Source organism: Vulpes lagopus, chromosome 4, assembly GCF_018345385.1.
Source record: "Vulpes lagopus strain Blue_001 chromosome 4, ASM1834538v1, whole genome shotgun sequence".
Lineage (NCBI taxonomy): Eukaryota > Metazoa > Chordata > Mammalia > Carnivora > Canidae > Vulpes > Vulpes lagopus.
Genome location: NC_054827.1, coordinates 20468427 through 20492600, shown reverse-complemented (window position 1 = coordinate 20492600; position 24174 = coordinate 20468427). Strand labels below are relative to the sequence as shown.

The 24174-nt window shown below is 33.0% G+C and overlaps 1 protein-coding gene across 2 annotated transcripts in view; it reads left to right on the top strand.

Annotated features, from left to right (window-relative positions):
• The window catches only part of TUSC3 (tumor suppressor candidate 3), a 220663-nt gene that overhangs the window by 183930 nt on the left and 12559 nt on the right, over positions 1–24174 (top strand). For both annotated transcript variants that reach the window (XM_041752465.1, XM_041752466.1), the window contains exons 7-8: positions 7589–7652; positions 22992–23066. In XM_041752465.1, the coding sequence (XP_041608399.1) occupies positions 7589–7652; positions 22992–23066 (139 nt within the window). The remainder of the gene's footprint in view (positions 1–7588; positions 7653–22991; positions 23067–24174) is intronic.

Below are 24174 nucleotides of genomic sequence, written 5' to 3'. Positions count from 1 at the left end.
ATAAACTGCATTTCCTTTCCTTGCTAATGCAATACTTCTTTTGCAGAGTAAGAATTATTATCACTTAAAAGATTGTCTTAAATTCTAAGTGTCTGTAGTTCTTGTACTTGGGAGTAAAGGACTGAAAAAGGCTTAAAAGGATTCATGTAGGTAGTTTTTCACAATATGTACAAGAAAGGGGAAAATAAGCAGACAGGAAGGAAATTTACATGTTATTTGAATCAAACTGCATGAAAAAATTGGACAGAAAAAAAACACCTAGATGCTGAAAGATAATCCCAGCAGTGTTTCTTCTGGCAGTTGACAAGTTCTTAGTTCATTACACAATCATGTGTTTTAAAATTAAAGATGGGACCAAAAGCACTTTTGTGGATTTGACCTTGAATTGAGATAGATTGCCATTTGGGTTGACACCCAACAATGTCCAATCTTCACTTCATACATTTGCCATTTTCTTGGTGCCATAAACAATTCTTATTTAAAATAAGTTACAGTTTTAAAAATGATCTTAATTCAAAACCACTTATATCTCTATGGGATTGGTTTAAGTACAATTTTTTGTACTTTTTTCCCAACAAGGAACTTCTGCCAAAGCAGATAGATACCAATATATATTTTATCAATGAATTAAGGAAATTGAATCCTATGCATTATTGTCTTCAAAAGAGTTATTTCCTGGCTTCTATACATTAAGTGAACAACTTTTTGTATTCTGCTTATATTAATATTTGGTTTTGCTCCAAAGCCCATTAAACTGCAACAGTCTTTGTCAGGTTCATCAAACAGGTTGGTTGGTTAGATCTTTCTTTTGCTCCAAGGTAGGTAATTTTAATAGCATCTTAGAAGTTTAAAAAATAATTATTCACTGACAGGAAAATATTTAACCCAGATATAATCTATTCATTGTATTCTTCTGTGAGTCACATAACTCAGAGTAAAATGTTGAAATTCATTTGAATTTTAGATAACTAATGGTAATAATGATAGCACTTTAATGACTACTTATTGGGTTTTAGGCCTGATACTAAGTATTTCACATGTATTAGCTAATTCACTTCTCACATTTTGTTTTTTTCAACTGGAAATAATTGTTTCCAGTTGAACAATTTGAGGCTTAGAGTAATTTTGCTCAAGGTCACACTTGTGGCAGATCCAGGATAGAGATTCCAACACAGGCATTTGGATTGAAATGTATTTTATAAACTGTACTATCTTGATTTAATCAATTTAGTGTCTTTCTTCTTCAGATTTAGGAAACTGAGATCCAAATGATTGAATTGACTGAGATTAATGGCTAGTTTCTTAAATTGAATGGCTAAACACTAGAAACCAAAACTCCTGACTCTAAATTCAGTGGACTTTTCATTACAATAGCTTCCTTCTCAGACAATAAATTGTTAGTCCACACTAGTTATTTTCAGAATATTTAAGTATATAAAAGGACCCCTTAATGATTACTCAGTACCAAGACAATTTTAAAACAATATTGAGAAAATAGAACAGAAAGATACTATTTTCCCAGGAATTTAGGATTAAGTTAAATGGAGTCAGGTTCCTTTCATTTAGTGACCTATATTATATTTCTCTTTTTCTGATATTCGTATAGAATAGGTATTAGAACTATTGTATTAAACAAAACATACTAATTTTTATTACTTGAAATTGAGAGAAGAGTGTTATTCACATATATTATTTACTTATGCAAAATTCAGTTCCTCTAATTTTTCTTCTAAATAAAATTGTCCTTTAGGTGCTACTATGATAATGAACTTCCTGGTAAAATAATTTTTATGAGCAAGTGTTTAATTTTTACGTATATGCTCTATGAATAAGTGTTTGATGGACTGGTCAAGTGAAGAATATTTATATTTATTGTTTGTTAAAACATTTCATCTCCATGAAAGAAATAGATATGTATCGAGTGTCTAAGACCATACAGATTTTCTTCTTGTCCAGTCATCATTCTATAAATGTGTTGTGCTTATAAATACAAGTTTAATATATACTTAGGATGAAATTACCATTAGTTACTAATATTTCCTTCATCAGAATTAGTAAAAATCAGAGAGGAAAAGGATATTAATCATGCTAAAGCTACAAAAGAATTTATTAATTGATGTTTCTTTCAGAGGATTTTGAAAGTATGTGGATAAATACAATACTTTAAGACCAGCTTAAAAATCAAGCACCTTAGTTCATTTTTAATTGGATTAAGACATTGCTTTGGGTGGCTCTGTAAATGAAAGATAACTCTTTCTAAGATCAGTCTTAAGACCTTTGGAATGTTTATTTGTGCTTGTATTGGTGTGCTTGCTCTTATGGCTCCTAGTGTGCTCTAATAATCTGTTTACTTCGGTAGACAAATAATGGTCTTACAGTTTCTGTAAGTCATAAAAACATAGTTTTTAGGGCGTTTTGGTTGTTTTCTTTTTTGTTATACTGGGTCCCCATTGCCTAAATTTATACCTGGTACATAAAAATTGCACACTAAAAATTTATCAAATGAATTCTACTTCATTAAAGCCTGAAGTCTTTCAGGGTATCTGGACTTGAAGTGATTTCAGTGACTAAAGAGATGGATAGAAGTCAAATGTTAGGACAGGTTTCTGAATATCATCTTTTAAAATAACACTTCAACACACTAAATTCACCTGTGTAAACAGAATAATTTCTGAATGGTATTTAAGTATGTTTGTCTAATGTTTAAAAGATACAAATGGTTTGGAATAGAAAGTTTAAAATGATTTGTCCTTGATTATTTTTTATTATATACTACAAAGAAAGCCAGTTGCTATGCTTATTACTTACAATGACATTATCTGACTTACTTTTTAAGACAATATTTTGAGTAATATCTTCATATTCCTATTAAAGATGTAAGGTTAAGTAATTTGTTCAGGATAACACAGCTAGCAAGTTAGCAGATTCAGGACTATCTCCAAGCCTTTACTCTGTATTGCTTCATGTATATAAGAAGTAAGCCTACGAGTATTATAGATCAGATATAGTAAAGTAAGTTTCTAAAGACCAACTTTAGATTTCTTTTTGTAGCTGTATTTTTTTAATTAGGTAGAGATATGTAGATTCTTTGGAATTGTGATTAGAAGCAGAAAATAGATTACATCATATAATATTGTTCTCACACATTTAAGAATTGAAGATTTCTGAGTAGGGTAATGATAAATTCTCATTAGTTTTAGCAGGATTAATCTGGCTGGCCAATAGACTATAGGGCAGAGGCAGAGAGAAAAAAAGGAGGATATTGCAATGATCCAAGCAAGAGATGGTGACTGCTTAGACCAGACAATACATCTTAGCCCTTATCCTTGGGCACAATTTTTTAAAGATAAATTTATTTATCTTAGATGGAGAGAGTACAAGCCAAGGGAAGGGCAGAGGGAGACTCCCTGCTGAGCATACACCACCCTGAGACCATGACTTGAGCTAAAATTAGAAGTTCCAGAGGAGAGCACAGGCAGTAATTTCTCTGACATCAGCCATAGCAACATTCTTCTAGGTATGTCTCCTAGAGTAAGGGAAACAAAAGCAAGACCAAACTATTGGGACTTCATTGAAATAAAAAGCTTCTGCAAGCAAAGGGAACAATCAACAAAACTAAAACACAACCTACTGAGTGGGAGAAGCTACTGCAAATGATACATTCAAAAAAGGATGAGTATCCAATATAAATATATAAAAAACTTACACATCTCAGCACCCCAAAAAACAAATAATCCCATTAAAAAGAACACCTGAACAGACATTTCTCCAAAGAACACTACCAGATGGCCAACAGAAACATAAATTTGAAAAAAATGTATGCACCTCTAGATTTATTGCATCATTATTTATAATAGCCAAATTATGGAAGCAGGTCATGTGCCCATCAAAAAATGAAATGATGAAGGTGGTATATATACACAATGGAATATTACTCATTTATAAAATGAATGAAATCTTGTCATTTGTGACAACATGGATGGACGTAGAGAGTATATAATGCTAGGTGAAATAAGCCCATCAGAGAAAGACAAATACCCTATGATTTCACTCATGTGGAATTTCAGAAACAAAACAAAGGGACAAAGGAAAAAAGAGACAAACCAAAAGACTTAACAATGGAGAACAGACTCTGTAAATGGTTATCAGACGTAAAATGGGTGGGAGGATAGGTGAAATTGATGAATTGTATTAAGAATAGCCTTACCATAATGAGGGATAAAAAAGGTTAAGATGGTAAATTTTACATTTCATGCTTTTTACCACAATAAAAACAGTTGAAATGAAAATGCATTCCTATTTGAAAAAGGAAAAAAAAAAAGTGGCTCTGTTGTCTGTACACAGGCACACACAGTGGACTATTACTCAGCCATAAAAAATAATGAGATTTTTGCCATGCATAGCTACATGGATGGACCTTCAGGGTATTCTGCTAATTGTAGTAAATCAGGGAAGATAAATATGTCATGATTCCACATATGTGGAATCAAAAACCAGAAACAGATTCCTAAATATAGAGGAGAAACTGGTGGTTGCCAGATTGAGGTGAGGAAGGAGATAGATGAAATAGATAAAGGAATTAAGGGGTACAAACTTTCAGGTATAAAATAACTCATGGAGATGAAAAGCAGCATGTCATGAGCAGTATAGTCAATAATATTGTATTAATATTGTATGGTGATAGATTGAGTAGGTACAGAATTGTCATTATTAGTGTTGTGTACCTGTTACTAATAGAACATTATGTATCTCAATTATACCTCAATTTTTCTAAAAAAGGGGGCTGGCATCCTAGAGGTCAATAAAATATTACAAAAACAGGAGAGTGATCACATGTAGCAGATTCTTCAGGTAAAGTAAGACTGAAATAAGAACATAGGATTTGAAACATAAAAGACTACTGATGATATTCAACAGAGAAAATTTTTATTTAAACACAAATGTTTTGGGGCGCCTGGGTGGCTCAGTCAGAAAAATGTCTGTTCAGGTCATGATTCCAGGGCCGTGGGGTTGAGCCCTACATTGGGCTCCCTGCTCAGCAGAAAGCCTACTTCTCTCTCTCCCTCTGCTGGCTCCCCCTGCTTATGCGCATGCATTCTTCTCTCTTGTCAAATAAATAAAATCTTTAAAAAATTAAACACAAATATTTTGAAACCACTCATCTAGACAATCTCATGATCTTGTTTCTCTAAATTTATTATTCCGACACAGGCAAGCTACCTTGCATTTGTTCTATAAATCTGAACATATTATCCAGTATTGTTATATTTGAATTTTTAGACAGTTATGTGAATATTCACTTTATTTACTTTAATAGTCAACAGTTAATTACATAACTGCCAGAAAAAGCTTTTATGAAATGTTTCCCTTTTCTTTTGATAAGTTATTATATGCCAGGAAAGACGTGTACCTTGGAGATCATTAGACCCATGGTTTAGTGCAAATTCTACCATTTACTAACTGTGCAACCTTAAGCAAGTTAATTTGTCTAAATCTTGGTTTCTCATTTGGAAAATAACAGGATAACAACTATTTTATGTGGTTGTTAGTAAGATACATTGGAATAACATACAAAACATCCAGCAAATAGATAGTATGGTGAATAATCACTCAGGATCTGAAATCAAACAGACCAAAAGTTCAAATGCCAGAAGTTACATATACTAGATGGGCAAGTTCATTCACCTCCTTTAAGCCTCTGTTACCTGATCTATATAATGGCTGTAATAAAAATACCTTTCTTGTAGGTTTATTAGAATTAAATGACATATTGTATATAAGACTAATACTAAAAAAAAAAAAAGACTAATACTAAGTGCTTGATAAATGGTAGCTGTTATTATTAGTACTCAGTAGGGGTGTATTCATTATACTGTATTCAGTATGCTGTTATAATTAGAATGGTAAAGACTTTCTTAGTTTTGGAGGTCTTAGTTTTTAATCAGACTTGAAGTGATGCCAAACATAGCTTATGGTGTTTCTATTTGTTTTTCTGGTTTTTTTTTTTTTTTTCATCATTTCACTATTATCATTCATTAGTAATGTTAAAAACCATAAATGATTAGCTGGCAGCTAAGGTATGATTTTCAAAGCTATTTTTATGTTTATATAAGTTCATTTAAATGGTTAGAGTTAGAAGAAAACACTTAATGTAATAGGCTTCCTCAGGAGCTGTAATGTGAGTCAACCAGAAATGATTCTTTTTTAGTCAGTTTGCTTGAAGCTGGGCTTAAAGAACACACCTCAACATACCTTTGAATAAGGCAGCTGCCCTATGAATTACTGATATTAGAGATGGAAATAAAGACTGTTTAGGTCAGAATAGAAAAACCAGCCTTTAATGAAAATACCAGAACACCATTTGTGACAAAACACAGAAGCATTCATGTACTTCAAAAAGATCACAGAAATCATCTGTTTCTGATTTTATAGATGAAGAGATATTGAATTTCTAAGAAATTTGTTGACATGTTCAAGATTAAGGCCAAGAAGGAATAATTTTCTGACTCCTAGTTCCTCCTCCTAAGAGTATACTCTTATATATGCTTTCATCTGTATTTATTGTCAAAAATAAAAACAAAAGATTTTGAGAGGACCAAAGTAGTCCTCTCAAATGATAAGTATGCTTGAAATGCGGTGTAAAATTGAGGACACTGATTTATATTAGTTATTTTTTTCTCCACTTTTTTTTTTTTTTGATAATCAGAAAACCTAGAAAAGGATTTGTATTTAAAGCAACTGCATAGCAGTTAATTTTCACAAGAGATTAATAGCAGAAATGACCAAAAAAAAAATTAGCGGAATATGCTAGATGGAGATTTGTGTCATGTTTTCTGTAATTGATTGGTATCAACTATTAATAGTACTTGTTAGGTATGGGGAACTGTACATATCTCAGTGTGGTAAAGCAGTTTTAATTATTTTTGAAAAAGACCAATTTAAGTGCTCTAATGGAATAAATACATTTTTAAAGCAATCTTGTTTTAAAACTCTGATACTATGGAAAATAACAATTTAATATTTGATAGATCATTTTTTTTCCTTAAAGATAAACTTAGTTGCCCTAATTTGTATCTTACAGTAACTGTGGAATAATCATTACATTGTATGCTTATGTTGTGGTAAACCTTTATTTTTTTTTTTTTGTAAGATTTTATTATTTATTCATGAGAGACCCAGAGAGAGAGGCAGAGAAATAGGCAGAGGGAGAAGCAGGCTCCGTGCAGGGAGACTGATTCAGAACTTGATCCCAGGACTCCGGGATCATGATCTGAGCTGAAGGCAGATGCTCAACCACTGAACCACCCAGGTGCCCTTGTGGTTAAACCTTTTAACAAGTTATATGAGATTTACTTTTGATGTTAAGTTGCTTTCTACAGATTACAGTAATATCAACTGACATATTCATTTTATTTCCAGTTAACTGTTTTATTCAAAAGAATTATAAATGGGAGCTTAGATTTTTCTGTTTTTTCCCTTCATGGTATAAAATTAAAAGTATAAAAAAAAGAAAAAGAAAAGCCTACAAAAAAAAAGATCTGTTTTTCCCTAGATTGTAATTTTTTGCTTTTTTTGTCTTGTTTTATAGAGCTACATTCACGGAAGCAGCCAGGCTCAATTTGTGGCAGAGTCCCACATCATTCTGGTACTAAGTATCCTTTAAAATACTGACGGATTAAAAAGAACAAAAGTTGCATGCTATCTAATTGACTTTTTCTCATGATAATAAGTATCAAGATTTTAAAAGACATTAAATTTTAAACTTTACTATGTTACTTTCTAGTTCCTATGCTATTTCCTATTACATAATTTTTATTGAGTCATTAACAAACTATAATTTTCTTTTTTTTTTTTACTGTTGAACTGCAAAGTATATCTGTTGTTCTGCATTGGTTGTCTTTGGCTAACATCTTTCTGTTAAGTTTTGTGTGGTTTTACCCTGTAAAAATTCTAACAGAGAGAAGAAAGTGTCCGAAAATATAAAAAGCAGGATTTTTAAAAAACTTGTACTAGTTCCCTTAAACATTATGGTAAGTCAGAAGAGGATGAATTAATGGAGTACAATTTATGGTTTGGTGATAGAGAACACAGGATAGAATAGGAAAGAGGTAAGGTTAAAGTGTCTAATTAAATACAAACTGAATACTCTGAAATAAAGTTACTTTTTGGTAAACAACTATTTGAAGGTTCAGTTTATAATGTTGAACATATTGAGTCATCATCAGGATTTAAAGTATGCTTATGGTATCATTTATAAAATTTGATTACTCTCCTGGTTATTAAGATTCATATTCAACTGAAGTAATCTAGACCAAATTTTTGGTATTTTACATAATAAGAGCTATTTAAACCTTTAAGGTATCTTAGAACCTGTATAGGCCCAAACCTCACTTTATTGGTAGGAAAACTAAAACCCACAAAATTTAATTAACTTACTTTGGGCTGGAGGAAGAACTAGGATTAGAATTCACTTTTCTTTTTCATGGTCTGTTGGTTAAGTTCTAAATATATTATTATGGTCTATATTCTAAGATTTCATGAATAAATGTCAGTCATGTCATCTTAAAGTTTTTATTTTTCTCTACCTTATGTCCTAACAATACATTTTTTAATTCACTAGTAAACATATATTTGCTACTTTCAGTTTTTTAAGTAATCTATTTTATTTGCATAATATGTTCTGGGCAGTATATCAGGTGTTGGTATACACTGAGTCTTCTATTAATTATAGTGGAGGAAAGGGGTAGGGGTGCTTAAAGCACTTTCAATTGTCAAGAAGCTCACAAACTTCCTCATTTTAAAATGAGGATTAGCGAAGTAACCATGGCATTTCTGTGTGAAGTAAATGAGCACAGAAAATGCATCGTATACTCACTACAGGTTGTTTTGGCTGTTTTTCCCATCAGTTCTACATTTGTATTTCTTCCACCCTTTACACATACTGTGTGCATATGTGGAAGTGTGTATATCTATAGACCATTTCTTACTTGCATGCAGTTAATTACCTGTATCCTTTATTAAGAAGCTACTAGTATGTTTTTGCTGTAGTTTGTCTCATAGATTACAATTGGAAATATCTATATTTGAATTAAAATTCTCAGGTTTTGTGCCAGGTTTCTCTTTTCTACTTTAACATGGTAAGAGATTGATACTTTCTGCAATCAGAGGGGCTTTGGGTAAGAAAATGAAATATTTCCAAATCTTTGTATTGGAACATCTCCTTCTCCTTATTGGAAATTAAAGGAAGGCCATCTTTACTGTTATCTCTCCATTATATAAATGTATTTATACATTTGTGTTGAAGCACATTGATAGGAAACAAACTATCATGGGTAACATTTTAGCTCTTATTATTGTAGGCTTTTCTTTTCTATTCTATTTCAATCCATGAAATAGCACCTTAGCACTGTACTTATTCAAAGCAGCTAGTCTATGAAACATGGGTATCTAGCAAAAAGCTATGTTGAGACCATCATTGTATGGCAGGAATTCTCCAAGGTTTCATTTCATGGCTCATTGACATCAGGCTGAGATTTAGGATGCAAAGAAATTTCACAAACAGTATGAAGTCTTCCATATAGATTTTTAACAGTAATACTTAAGAATTAAAAGTACTTATTTTCCCTTTGTGTTACCAATAATTACTTGTTGCTTTATTCTCCTGGTTTGTTTTACAGATAACCATAAAAGAGAATATCTTTTAAAATGGTGGACTTATTAAACTTATTGGTGAAAGTTAAAAGTAATTAATTTCTGGTTTTACTTTCACTTATTTTTAAACTTAGCAGGTATTTTTGTTTTGTAATTTGCATGTGTATTTTTTATACAAAAAAAAAAAAAAAAACCTGTAAATTCCAGATGGTCACTTTTTATTTATCTGGAGAGAATATGCCTGCTTTTTTATTTTCTCCTTCTGATTTAGTAAGCCAAACCATTAAATGCAATTGCTATGTGCAAAATTTTGTTGAAAAAAATCTAAGAACAGATGGAGTTATTTGATGTCATAGGTTATAGATTCGTATTTACTAAAAATAAGATTTTTCTCCCTATTAGTAGCGTTTTATTTTCTCAGTACTTTGATTAGGAAAAGAAAAAAAAAAGTCTTAAGTGAGAGAAAACTATATAAAAAAGGAATAAGAAATATCATGACATTTTAATATGGAATATGTGAACTAAGAATAACTTACATAATCCTTTTATTTTTCCCAGTAAAAATTCATTGTTATTTATTTTCCATGCAAAAGTAACATATTTGAAGGCAGAATGATAGAAAAATAATTGTAATTCAGCATGGCAGATGTTATATAATCAGTACTTGGAAGCTCAAAAGGAGGAAGAACAACTTAATGCCTAGATAACTTGCACTGACTTTTCAGCTGGTTTTGATAAAATGGAAAAAAAGGAGTTTTCCAGACAGAGGATGAATGAAAATATTCTAGTAGAAGGTCTGCCAGGTACAAAAACATAAAATGAGAGTGAATATTCACAAATGCTTAAGAGAAGATTGATGAAAGGTTACTTTGGATAGATAATGAAAATCTTACCGTATCTTGCTACGAAAAGATGTGGTCTACATGTGCTAGTGGATACAGGATACATGAGTTTTAGGACTGACTTTTTAAACTCTGATATGTTGCTTAGTTTCCATATCCTTCAAGTTATAGGGCCTCAAGATGATGACAGGAAATAAACATCTCTTGGAAGTAAAAGTGCTAATTTAAAAGGCAAAAGCATACACTAGCAATAATTTTAAAATATTTAAATATACATATAAATCCTTCTAATGATCACATTGCTTTTCTGATGAGAAATACATTTGTTTTCCATTTCTTAGGAATGAATATTATTTTACTTTGCATCTGTTTTCAATCTGTGATAGAGAGCAAATGTTTTAGTATGTTATATCCAAGGAAAGCCATACTACATACAAAAATTAATGATGGATGTAAATTGAAGATAATTTTTAATTTAGATCTCTGTAAGTCTTCTGTAATATGCTAACATTTTTTTTCAACATCTGTTCTCATTTATCTTTAAATTGACAATCTTCGTTCTCTTCCTAGGAGCAACAGTAAACTTAACATCATGTACAACTGAGAATGGATTATAATATAGTGCAAATATATTTGTTACTAGTTCAGTAAGATGATCAGTGCCTCTGGGTATTGTATATAATTTATACAAATAGCAGCTTCTATTTTATGTGGGTTTATGTCAATATTTTGACTTTATAAGCAGTAATAGGTGATTGACAGATTCAGCAGAGAAAAGTGTGCACAGTAGTAAGTATATTCTGCTGTGACATTACTCAATACAAATGTGAAAGTAATACATGAAGTAGGGGTGTGTATGTGTGTAGGCATAGGCATTAGCAAACTCAGAACAATAGAAAAGTCTCAGAAACATAGCTCATCTACTGTATAGTTCCATCTTTTATTCTAATGCTGGGACTCTTCATCTTCAGTTACACAGCCAGAATGGCTATACTCACAGTTTAATGGTTGAAAATCAGCTGTTATCCCAGAGTTAGATGTAGAGATTCTCAGATTTGTAGAGGCATTCATTAGTCATTCAGTCCTCTACTCAGTGAAGTAAGCTCTATAAATCAAATCTGACAGATGATCATCTAGTTTTTACCTTTCTAAAAATTAATGCTTCACCTAAAAATTATGTTACAAATGCAATTTTCTTTCCAAATGGTAAGTATTATGTAGGCTCTTTTTTAACCAAAACCTTTTCATTGATACATTACAATTTCAGTTAAATAAGTTAAATAATAATTCTCAACACTCAAGGCCTTGAAACTTAAAAAGGATCTTTAAATAAAAGAAGGAAAGTTGGCTAGTTTAAAGCCACTTTAGTTTAATTCATACATCTTAGTTACAACTATCAAGTTTAAAGTAGTTTCACAGCTTATATTTTGGTAAAGCCTAGAAAACTCAAGTTTGCAGGAAACATTCTGAGGATAAAATCACATTTCTTTCTTGGCCCTACTGCCTTCAAATAGAGTACTTTACCTAGGGTTTATACACAACCATAGAACTAGTCATTCATTTGCTTTAAAAGCCTACTTTGGAGTTGTATCCACTGCATTTACTAAGTTCTTGCATTATTTTCAAATAAATAAAACTATCTTCCTCTCAGATGTAACAGTTTATAGTGTAACTTCCTCTAAGATATAACAATTCACAGTATAACTTCCTCTCAGATATAACAGTTTTAGTGCCTTAGGCACTGCCTTGGATCCTCTGTAACAATGGTTGACAGACTAGGACCAATGAGTGCTAAATCTAATCTGTCTACTATTTTGGTAAATAGAGTTGTATTGGAACATAGGCACAACTACTTGTTTCCATATTGTCTATGATCACCTTGCACTACCACAGCAAAGTAGTAGCCATACATCCAACAGCTTGCACAGACCAAAGTATTTATAGATGAACTTTGAACAATGTGTTAGGGGTTCTGAATCCCCCCCACACAGTTGAAAACCCACATAATGGTTTTTACTCCTTAAAAATGTATTAATAGCCTACTACTGACTGGAAGTCCTACTGATAATATAAATAATCAATACATATTTTGTAATGCTATATATATTATATACTGTATTCTTACAAATAAAGCTAGAGAAAAATTAAGAAAATCAAAGAGAAAGTACATAATACTGTACTACAGTAACAAAAAAAATTGTATACAAGTGAACTCCAGCAGTTCAAACTTGTGTTTTTCAAGGTCAACTGTATTTTCTATGCCTTTACATAAAATTTACAAACTACTGCTCTGTAGGATGTGGTAAGTAAAGAAAGTAAAAATCCACAACCTTATTACCTCAAGATAGTTGCTGTTTACTTTATTATATTTCCCTGCATGGAATTCCAGTTCTCTATACTCTTCTGTCATCATTTTCATCTAACCCTGTGATATCCTCCCTCATTTCTTTTATGCTTTTTTGATTGGCAGCTGTCAATTACTTAGTTTTATGGCTTTGCATAAGTTATTCAGACCTCTCTGGGCTTTATTTTCCTTATTTGGAAACTGAAGAAGGTATCCATGTCAAAGAGTCTTATGGCAGTGGGTGAGATGATGAACAAGAATTTCCTGTCTTTTTAGGGGCTAACATTGTAGTGGCAGGAGAAAGACAGTAATTACAAAAAGGTGAAATCTCTTTCAAAACAATGGTTTGAAAAGGAAAAGGAATAGATTTGAGGAGGCTTTTCTGATGCCATTTGAGCAGAAACTGAAAGAGAAGTGAATTATGTGGATATTTGGGAAAAGAGTATTAAGCAGGGAATATCTGCTTTGTAATATCAAGTACAAAGATGCCAAGGCAGAGAGAGATTCCTGTCTTGTTGGAAAAATAGCTAGTAGGACAAAAATAAGATCAAACAAGGGCAGACAAATATAGGCTGTGGATCAGGGTGCAAATTATGTATGGCTTAGATGCCATTTTGAAGTCTTATTTATTCAGAGTGATATGGAAAGCTTTTAAATTGTTCTGAACAGAAGAGTGGCATTACTTGACAAAGATATTAAGAAGAAGAATAAGATTTAAGGGTAGGAATTTAATAAGCAAGAAACCACCACCAAAATTCACAGGGAAAGATAAATTGCCACATTAAGACAGCAACCTGCAAAGCAATTTTTAAAAGAATGACATCAACATCATGGCAATGGGAGTTGTTCCTTTTGTCTTTTTGATTTACAACTAATTGGATATATGTAACCAAACAAAAGTACCTCTGCTCAATACACCACGACACTCCTCTGTACCTTCTTTAGTGGGTGAATAGGATGTCAGAGGGCTAGATCCAAAGGAGTTTGTGAGCTTGCCCCATACACACTGGCTGCCATTAGGAAAGGTAATGTGGAGAATGAAAAAAGGTACAGTGACCAGAGATGAAGTATTTTGGGGATCCAGCCAGCCTGATGGGAGAAACTGTCAGAATAGGACAGAGACAAGTTTGGAAGCAGAGAAAAGAGGAAACACACCCATCTGCCCCAGGGCAACACTGCACCTACTAGGCTTGAAGGGTGGTGGGCAGCTGCAGCTACACTTGACAGAAGAGGTAGAAAAGGAAAGTGGTGAGGGACAGATGACCTGGCAGTGCAGGCTGTAGGGAACAGCAACACCCAGCTCTCTGAGGGGGCACCTCATGCCTCGGAGGAGGAAGAATAAAGGAAAGGAACAGACAAGAACATCAAAGCGTCTTGAAAGAAAAGTGTTTCCTGCTAGAGGTCTCCAGTGTTTGAGCAGGTCAGCCCATGGACCTCTGGGATTTCCCCACTGGAGAATCCTCTTATTGGCCCAAGGACACTCCCAAAGCTTCAGATGCTCAGCCCACACCTACCCCCACTCTGCCACCAGTTTTTGTTTTGTTTTGTTTTGTTTGTTTTTAAACCCTGGTTCTTTTTACTGTCCTGCTCCTAAGGGTAGCAGAAAAAGCCAGCAGAAGAAAGCCCCAAAACTTGTGCTATAGCACCACCTTCTGGAAAACAAGATAAAGGTTTCTAATTGCCAGCCTGCTGAATTGTAATGAAGTACACAAGAAAGATGTGTACTGTTTCAAATGGGACAGCAGAGGCACATTTTCATTAAACACTATGAAAAATCACAATAATATGGTATCGCAAAAAGAATAATATTCCAGCAACCGAACTTAAAGACATGGAATACTGTAATTTAACTGATAAAATATTCAAAATTTCTTCATAAGAAATGAAGAAATTGAATTAGCTACAAGAAAACATAGCTAATTCAATGAACTCAAGAATAAAATTAATGAAGAGGAGGCGTTTTTTACCAGAGATATTTAAATTATAAAAAATGAGACAAATTTTGGAGCTGGGGAACTTAATAAATGAGGTAACAAATACATTAGAAAGCATAGAAAATAGGGCACATCAGATGGAAGAAAGAATAAGCACGCTGGGAGACAGGAATTTAGAAATGACTTGGAAGAAGAGAGAACTAATTTTTTTAAATTAAGAAACCCTAAAGAGTTGTTATTCTGTCAGACAAGCAAACATCAGAAAAATGGCATACCGGAGAGAGAAGGGGACAGTTTATTTAAGGTAGTAATAGCTAAGAACTTCCTAAACCTGGGGGAAAAAATAAGGGAACATCTTATTATCACAATGCAAAAATATTCTAAGAAACTGTTAAAAATCAATTATAAAGGAATAATCTTAAAGACAGCCAGGGGAAAAAAGGAAAGTAATCTAGAAAGGAACCTCTACTAAGCTATCAATAGATTTCTCTGCAGAAACTCTACAGGCCTTGAGAGAGTAGAATGATATACTCAAGGTATTGAAAGATAAAAATTGCCCATCATGAATACTTACCTGGTAAAGTTATCCTTCAAATATGAATGAGAAATAAAGGTTGAAGAAGCTCAACACCACCAGACATGCCTTGCAAATAATGGTGAAAGGAGTTTTTCAAGTTGAAATGAAAAGTTGCTAATTAGAGACACAGAAAAAAATGAAAGTTCACAAAACTCTGATAAAGGTGATAGTTGGAATTAGAAAACTGTAACTTTATATTAGGATAGTTAACATACTACACGTTAGCCACTTAATTATAATATAAAGTTTAAGGAAAGAGCATTAAAAATAATTATAGCTACTGCAATTTGTTCATGAATTCACAGCATAGAAAGATATTTGCTACATGAGAAATATAAAAGGTGAGGAGTGAAAGGGTAGAACTTTTATAGGTGAATCAAGAAAAGAATGTTTTGTTTTTCCTGCTGATAGCAGCTTAGCTGAGATGTTTTATCTAAGCCTCATGGTAACCACAAGTTAAAAAAATAAGACAGGAAACAAAAAAAAAAAATAGAGGAGGATATATGGGGAAGACTGAACAAATCACCATGGAAAACCACAAATTTACAGAGAGAAGCAGGGGAAAAGAAACATTGGAGATAGAAACAACCAGAAGACAAAAGACAAGATGGCAATATTAAGTTCTTATATATCACTAATCATGATAAGTGTAAATAGATTGAAATCACCAATCAGAAGGGGCAGACTAACAATAGATTTTTTTAAAAAGCAAGGTCCAAATATATGCTGCTTGTAGGAGACATTTCAGCTCTAAACATACACATGGGCTCAATATAAAGAGGTGGAAGAGAATATTCTGAGCAAGTATAAACCAAAAGAAAGTGGATTAGCCATACTGAGATTGAACAAAATAGACTTCAAAGCCTAAAATGTTAACAAGAGACAAAGTAGATTATATAATGATAAAGTACATCAAGTAGATGTAACAAATGTAAATATATATGCACCCAACATCAGAACAGCAAAATATATTCAGCAAATACTAACAGATCTGAATAGAGAAAGAGAACACAATGCAATAAGAGTAGAGAATTTCAATAACTCAGTGTCAGTAATGTATAGACCTATCCAGATAGATCATCAACAAGAAAATGGTAGAATTGGACTATACTTTAGAACAAATGGACATAGCAGACATATATAGGGCATTCTGTTCAACAGCATAAAACACATTCTCTTGTCAACTGTACATGGAACATTCTCCAAGATAAATCATTTGACAAGACCCACAATACATACTAGCAAATTTAAGAAGACTGTAATCATACCAACTATCCTTTCTGACTGCAATGGTATGAAACTATAAATCAGTAAGAAGGAATCTAGGAAATCTACAAATATGGAGAAACTAAGCAACCAGTGGGTCAAAAAGAAATCAAAAGGAAAATTTTAAAATATCTTCGAACAAAAAAATTTGGAAATGTACCAAACTATGAGATAAAGTAAAAGCAGTTCTGGGAGATAAGTGTATAGCAGTAAATGCATATATTGAGAAATTATAATCTCAGGTAAACAACTTTACACCTCAAAGAACTAAACAAACAACAACAAATTAAGCCCAAATTTAACAGAAAGAAAATAAAGTACAGAGTAGAAATAAAGACCAGAAAATCAATAGATCGATGAGACTAAGAGCTGATTTTTCAAGAAAGATAAAAAATAGACAAACCTTTAGTTAAACCAAGAAAAAAAGAGGAGACTCAAAATTAGAAATGAAAGTGGAGATATTAGAACTGATACTTCAGAAATATATAGGCTCATAACAGACTTCTATAATTACATGCCAAAAAATTACATAATTCAGAAGAAATGGATATAGTCCTAGAAGCATAATTTGCCAACATTGAAACAGGAGTATATAGAATATTTTTATTCAGAAAAATTTTTTTTATTCATATTTGATCTGTTCATGTTTTTTTGTTGTTGTTGTTCATATTTTCTATCCGTAATCAAAAGCCTCCCAACATGGAAAACCCAAGAACCAAATGGCTTCACTGGAGAACTTTACCTAACACTTAAATAAGAATATGAAAGCTTCTTAATCCCTCCAAATAGTACGGAAGATTTCCAAACTCATTTTATGAGGCAGTATTACACTGATACTAAAACTCGATAAGAACACCTCAACAAAAAACTGTGGACTAATATGCCCTGATAACTACAGATACAAAAAGTAGTCCACAAACTCAATAACCAAATTTAAGAACTCTTAAAAAGAATTATATACCATAACCAAGTAGGATTTATCCCTAGGATGCAAGGATGGTTCAACACACAAATCGATAAATAAATGCAAAACATCAATAAAAGGAAAGATAAAAATCACGTGTATATCTAAATAGATGCAGAAAAAGTTTTGACAAAATACAACATCCTGTGGTGATAAAAATCCTTTGTGGATTAGGTATAGTCAGAACATACCTCAATATAATGAAAGCCATACAAGAAACCCATAGCTAACATTGTATGCAATGAAAAAAAAGTGAATGCTTTTCCTCTAAGATCAGGAACAAGACATGGATACCCACTCTCACCACTGTTATTCAAAACTATGCTGGAATTCCTAGCTAGGGCAATCAAGACAAAGACCTAGAAGGCATCTAAATTGGAAAGAAGGAATACTGTTGCTACTTGCAGATGATAGGAGTTTACAGAAATTGATATCAATATAGACAGAGAAAGAATCCCAAACTCTTAACCAAAAAAGTGTTGGAACTAATCAACAACTCCAGTAAAGTTGCAGGATACAAACTCAACCTGCAGAAATCCGTTGCATTTCTTTACACTAATGATGAAACCTCTAAAAGAAATAAGACCCTCCAATTTACGATAACGTCAAAACAGAACAAAAAAAATTCTTAGGAATAAATTTAACCAACAAAATGAAAAAAAAAATCTGTACAACAAAACTACAAGACTTTGCTGAAAGAAATCAAAACACAAATAAATGGAAATGCATTTTATGTTCATGGATCTGGAGAATATTGTTAAAATATCCCTACTTCCCAAAAGCCATCTACAGATTCAATGCAATGCTCTTGAAAATATAAAGGCATTCTTCACAGAAATAGGAGAAACAATCCTAAAATTTGTATTGAATCATAAAAAGCCCCAAATAGCTAAAGCAATACTGAGGTAAAAGAACAAAGCCAGAGGTATCACACACTTCCGTATTTCAAAACAATTCTTCAAAGCTATAGTAATAGAAACAGTATTGTACTGGGACAAAAACAGACACAGAGACTAAAGGAATAGAATAGAGAGCCCAAAATCAAACTCCTGCATATACAACCTACTAATATTTGACAAGGGAGTCAAGAACACTCAGTGGGGAAAAGATGGTCACTTCAACAAATAGCATTGAGAAAATGGATAAGCACATGCAGAAGAATGAAATTGGATACCTATCTTGTGCCACTCACAGAAATGAACTAAAATGAATCCAAGACTGGTCCTATAAAAGATCTGGTCCTATAAAACTCAGGAGAAAACATAGGGAAGAAACTCATTGACACTGGTCTTGATGGCAGTGAATTTTTGGATAAGTTACCAAAAACATGACAACAAAAGAAAAAAATTCAACATATGGGACTACACCAAACTTAAAAGCTCTGCAAAGCTTAAAAAACAACATGAAAAGGCAACCTACAGAATGCAAGAAAATTTTTGCAAACCCCCAAGTATTAGATAAGGGGTTAATATCCAAAATATATTAAAAACTCATACAAGTCAATTACAAAAAACAACCTGATTAAAAAATTGGCAGGGGAACTAAATAGACATCTTCCCAAAAAAGACATGCAAATAGGCAACAGATACATTAAAAGATGCTCAGCATCATTAATCACCAAGGAAATGCAAATCAAACCACCTTGAAATATCACCTCAGTCTTGTTAGAATTTGTGACAAAAAGTAAATTTTGGCAAGGCTGTAGAGAAACCAGAACCCTTGTGTTCTGTTGATGGGAACGTAAACTGGTGCAGCCACTATGGAAAAACAGTATGGAGTTGCATCAAAAACTTAAAAATAGGGGGATCCCTGGGTGGCTCAGCAGTTTAGCGCCGCCTTCGGCCCCGGGTGTGATTCTGGAGACCTGGGATCGAGTCCCACATTGGGCTCCCTGCATGGAGCCTGCTTCTCCCTCTGCCTGTGTCTCTGCCTCTCTCTCTCTCTGTGTGTGACTATCATAAATAAATAAAAATTTTAAAAAAAAGTCCCGCATTGGGCTCCCTGCATGGAACCTGCTTCTCCTTCTGCCTCTGCCTCTCTCTCATGAATGAATGAATGAATGAATAAATAAATAAATAAATAAATAAATAAATAAATAAATAAATAAAAGATTAAAAATAAAACTACCATATAATTCAGCAGTTGCACTTCTGGGTATGTGTCCAAAATCATTGTTAGATATATGCACCCCTGTTTTTACTGCAGCAGTATTTAGAATAGCCAGACATGGATACAACCTAAGTGTCTGTTGATACATAAATGGGTTAAAATATTGTTAAGCTATGAAAAAGTGGGACATCTTCCTGTTTGCAACAGTATGGATGGAATTTGAGCACAATATGCTAATGAGATCAAAGAAAGACAACTATTTATGATTATGATATCATTTCTAGACAGAATTTTAAAAAGCCAAACTTGTCAAAACAGTAAAATGGTGGTTACCACAGGATTGGTATTTTTTGCCTAATAAAACATACTTGCCAAGAGTTTAGAACTTAATTATTTCAACCTTTAAGAAAGGGATAATTATGTAATGTGACAGAAGTGATAATTATTGATACAATGGCAATCAAATTACAATGTATAACTATCAAATTAGCATGTACCCCTTGAATTTACATGTCAACCATATTGTTTTTTTTAATATATAAAAGAAAAAAAAAGAGAACTTCTGTTGCATTGTAGTTAAGAGCAAATGGGCATTGCCTCAAATAGCCTTAGTTTGAATTCTGGCTCCAGCACTACTTAACAGGTTGTATAACAGGAATAGAAATAGTGCCATTTTCCCCATGATTTTATTAGTGGAATTTCAGAAGCTATGTAGCATTTGGAATTGATAAGTATTTATTTTACCTACAATATCTATATAAAATCATCTTAAAAGGTTATTTATATTTTTAATATTGACAAAAAGTATTTTCTAGAGTTAAAATAACCTGGAATTCTGTATGAATTTTCAGATCAAATATATGCATTTAAATGTGTAGATTAAAATTTATACTTGAATATAATAAAAAGTGTTAAGATGAAATGCAGCTTAGAAACCAGATGTAATTCCCTGAGCATACAAAATCACTAAAGCTACATAAACAAGACTAAACCTTTTCATGAATAGAAGAGAAACTTGGGTATTTCTTATAAATGACTCTGACAGTCATAAGGGAAGCTTAAGTCACCTTCCTAAAAATGGTGGGAGAGATAATCACTTGTAACCAATCCCCTGCTGTCATGAAATCCCCATTGTAATAACCAATCATTGTAAAGGTCAGCAGTTTCTTCATTTTTACTTTACAAGCCATTGTGTAACTTCATGCCCCTGATCTTTATATTAGTCCTTGAATTTGGGGACTCATAGTTTAAGAACTGTTCTTACACTCCCAATAAACTTATGCTATTTATTGATTTGGTGGTTTTAGCTTTGTTATTTCTGGACTTAGGATAGATGTAACTGGAGAAATATGAAAGGGAAGCCTAATTTAAATTCTTATTAAGGACGTATACAGTCAGAGTAGTTTGTTCCAATGAGCTAAGCAATAGAAATGCCCTGCATAGCAACAGTTTGAGTGATAGGAGCTTTTATGTTTTTTTCTATCACTTTATTATAAGCATAGTCCTAAGACTCTAGACTCAAGGGAATTTATATGGGTGGATTGTCCAAAACATTCTAAGAATGAATCTTAAGTCCACAGACTACCATACTGGTAAAATGAAATATTTGTTCTCTTACACTACCCTTTTCAGGCCATTATGACATGACTGAAAGTCAAGGAACTCAAGTAATTACCCAGATTTCAGTGGTTCTCAAACTATGTATCATCAGTCCCTAAAAGTTCAGTAGTAGTATATGATATATATGTGTATTGGTCTTGGTTTGAAAATGTGGAGTGGGAGAGGCTGGTATTGCACAGTGGCTTTTCTCTTCTATGCAGTAGGCTTCTAATCAAGGTTGGTTAATTGGTTGGTTTTCTCTAGGAAGGGTTCCATAAGGGATTGCTAAATAGGTTGAAAGCCATTTTTATAGAAAGAGATTATTATAAGCATAAATATCTAACTGGAGAAGTCAGGCATTTATTGTTTTCCAGAAGTTGGATAATATGGTCATGAAAGACTCAATTATTTTATCATTATCAATACTTTGATATAATGGTTATGAAAATAGAGCAGAAGTATTTACTCTGCAGAATTTTCCCTGACCTTCACTTAACTGTATAGATGTATCCAGATAATTTTCTTTGAGCTTTCACTGTTTGGAATAATAGAAGACACTTGGATGTATCTGTACAGCAGGCTTGCTGATGGTGATTGTACATATATAGCAGTAGAAATGAATAAAAGGAGACAATAAAAGTGAACAAACTGAGGAATTTCTGGGCTAAAATTATTTTAGTTTTATCTTTATTTTTTTAAATCCATTAGTTATTTGGGCAGAATACATAATATGCTTCCAGAATTGATGAGTTCGTCTATGTCAAACATGTTTTAATACCATGGCAAAGAATGTTCTTATAAAAGGGAGAGCTTCTATCATTTTCTTAATCTCTGGCATCTTTCAGTATGATATGAATATATTCATCCAGGGGCACCTGGATGGCTCAGTGGTTAAGCGACTGCCTTTGGCACAGGTCGCGATCCTGGGGTCCTGGGATCTAGTCCTGTGTCAGGCTCCCTGGAGGGAGCCTGCTTCTCCTTCTGCCTGTGTCTCTGCTTCTCTGTCTCTCTCGTGAATAAATAAAATCTTTAAAAAATATATATATTCATCCTGCCACAAGCAGACATTAAGTACAGATTTGTGTGTTCATTCTTAAAATGTCAATTTAACTAAATTAAGATCCTGCTAAATTTGTGAGAGTGGTTTATTATAATGTGCTTGTTGCTTTTGTAAGACTTATAATTGGTAAGAAAAATTTCCAAGTGACACAATACCAGACCTTAATAAATATTATTTAAACAAGATAATCTATGAAACAACACATGAAATAGAAGCCAAGAAAAAAAGTTTTGCACACAAACCCTGAGGGGAAAAATAATATATTCTGATTTTCTATGATTGCTGATGAAAGTTGCCCCTGTGACTATAATTAGTACATATCTTCATATATAATGTGAAATGGCATAACTGATTATGGGAATCCATATAACTCCTATGTGCTAAGAAAATGAAAGTCCTGAAACTTAATGTTTAGAGTTAGACCTTCAAAATCTCACAGTGTCAGGTTATTTATATTTAAATTAAGGCATATTCAAATACATGAAGAATGGTAATTTTGTGTTAGATGGAGAGAGTTAAGTCATATCTAGCTCTGTGTACAGTTGTAACTTACATCCTGGAACAGAACACATTGTGTTCAGATCCAGAAAAATTAATAGATTTTATTCGCATGTATTTCTACTGTTTCCTTGACAACTACTATAGATGCTGCTATCACCATGGGGATGGTTCTTCTAAATGAAGCAGCAACATCCAAGGGAGATGTTGGTAAAAGACGGAGTAAGTCTGGTTGCTATTTTTGTAGTTTTGCTTTAGTTTTGCCTTAAGATTCATTTAAGTAAAATGGGAAATATATAAAAGTCCTTAGTAAACATAATTTCTAAAGAAATGTTCTGATATTAGAAAGGTTGCAGTTTGTTTTTGTTTTACTTTTTTCTATTTCTTGGACATGGGTGTACAAATACTTAAAAATATATTTCTTCCAAAATGGAATTGGGTGATTTTCTCTGGAATTGCATATAAAGGAAAGGTGTTAATCCTTGTCAGGGGTGCTCCGACCCATGTCTACTGAAGCTGTAGTCCCCATAGTAATGTCCACACTACAGGGAGACACAAAAGTCTGTGGTCAGTCTTCAGAGATTTTATTGGCAAATGCTGTGTTCCTTACGCTACAGGAATCAGGTACACATTCAAGGACTCATAGTTTTCAGATAGGTTTTGTACAATGAAATATAACACCTTCTAATTACCTCCAAACTTTTGATCAACAATTGAAAAGGAGTTACCTGTCAATAGTATCTTTTCCAAGCTCTTTGCCTTTTCCAGTGGTATCCAAGATTTACAACTCCACCATTTTCCAGCATTGTTTCTAAGCAAGTTAACTACATTTTATTCTTTGATGGACTATTCCTTTCAGGGGGGTTATAGAAAAATAATTCATTTTTATGAAGTAATAGGTTTTGGCAAGACAAGGGAAGAACACATGAGAAAAATCTACCGTTAAGAACATTGGTTAGAAATGAAGAGAGGGCCTTAAACTTCCTGCCACAGACCTTTTTATAATAATTATCAAGCTCCTATATAATTTTATGATTAAACCTATAATTAAATTTTTTTCTCAGTATGCTTTGCATTTCTGGAACATTTTTAAGCCCAAAATTTATGTTTGAGCAGCATAGGTATCTGAGAAACACAGTTTATTAAGAAGTTTAAAATAAAAATCAAGACTTACTTTCTTCTAAAAGTATAGGGATCCCTGGGTGGCTCAGCGGTTTAGCGCCTGCCTTCGGCCCAGGGCATGATCCTGGAGACCCGGGATCGAGTCCCACATCAGGCTCTCTGCATGGAGCCTGCTTCTCCCTCTATGTCTCTGCCTCTCTCTCTAATG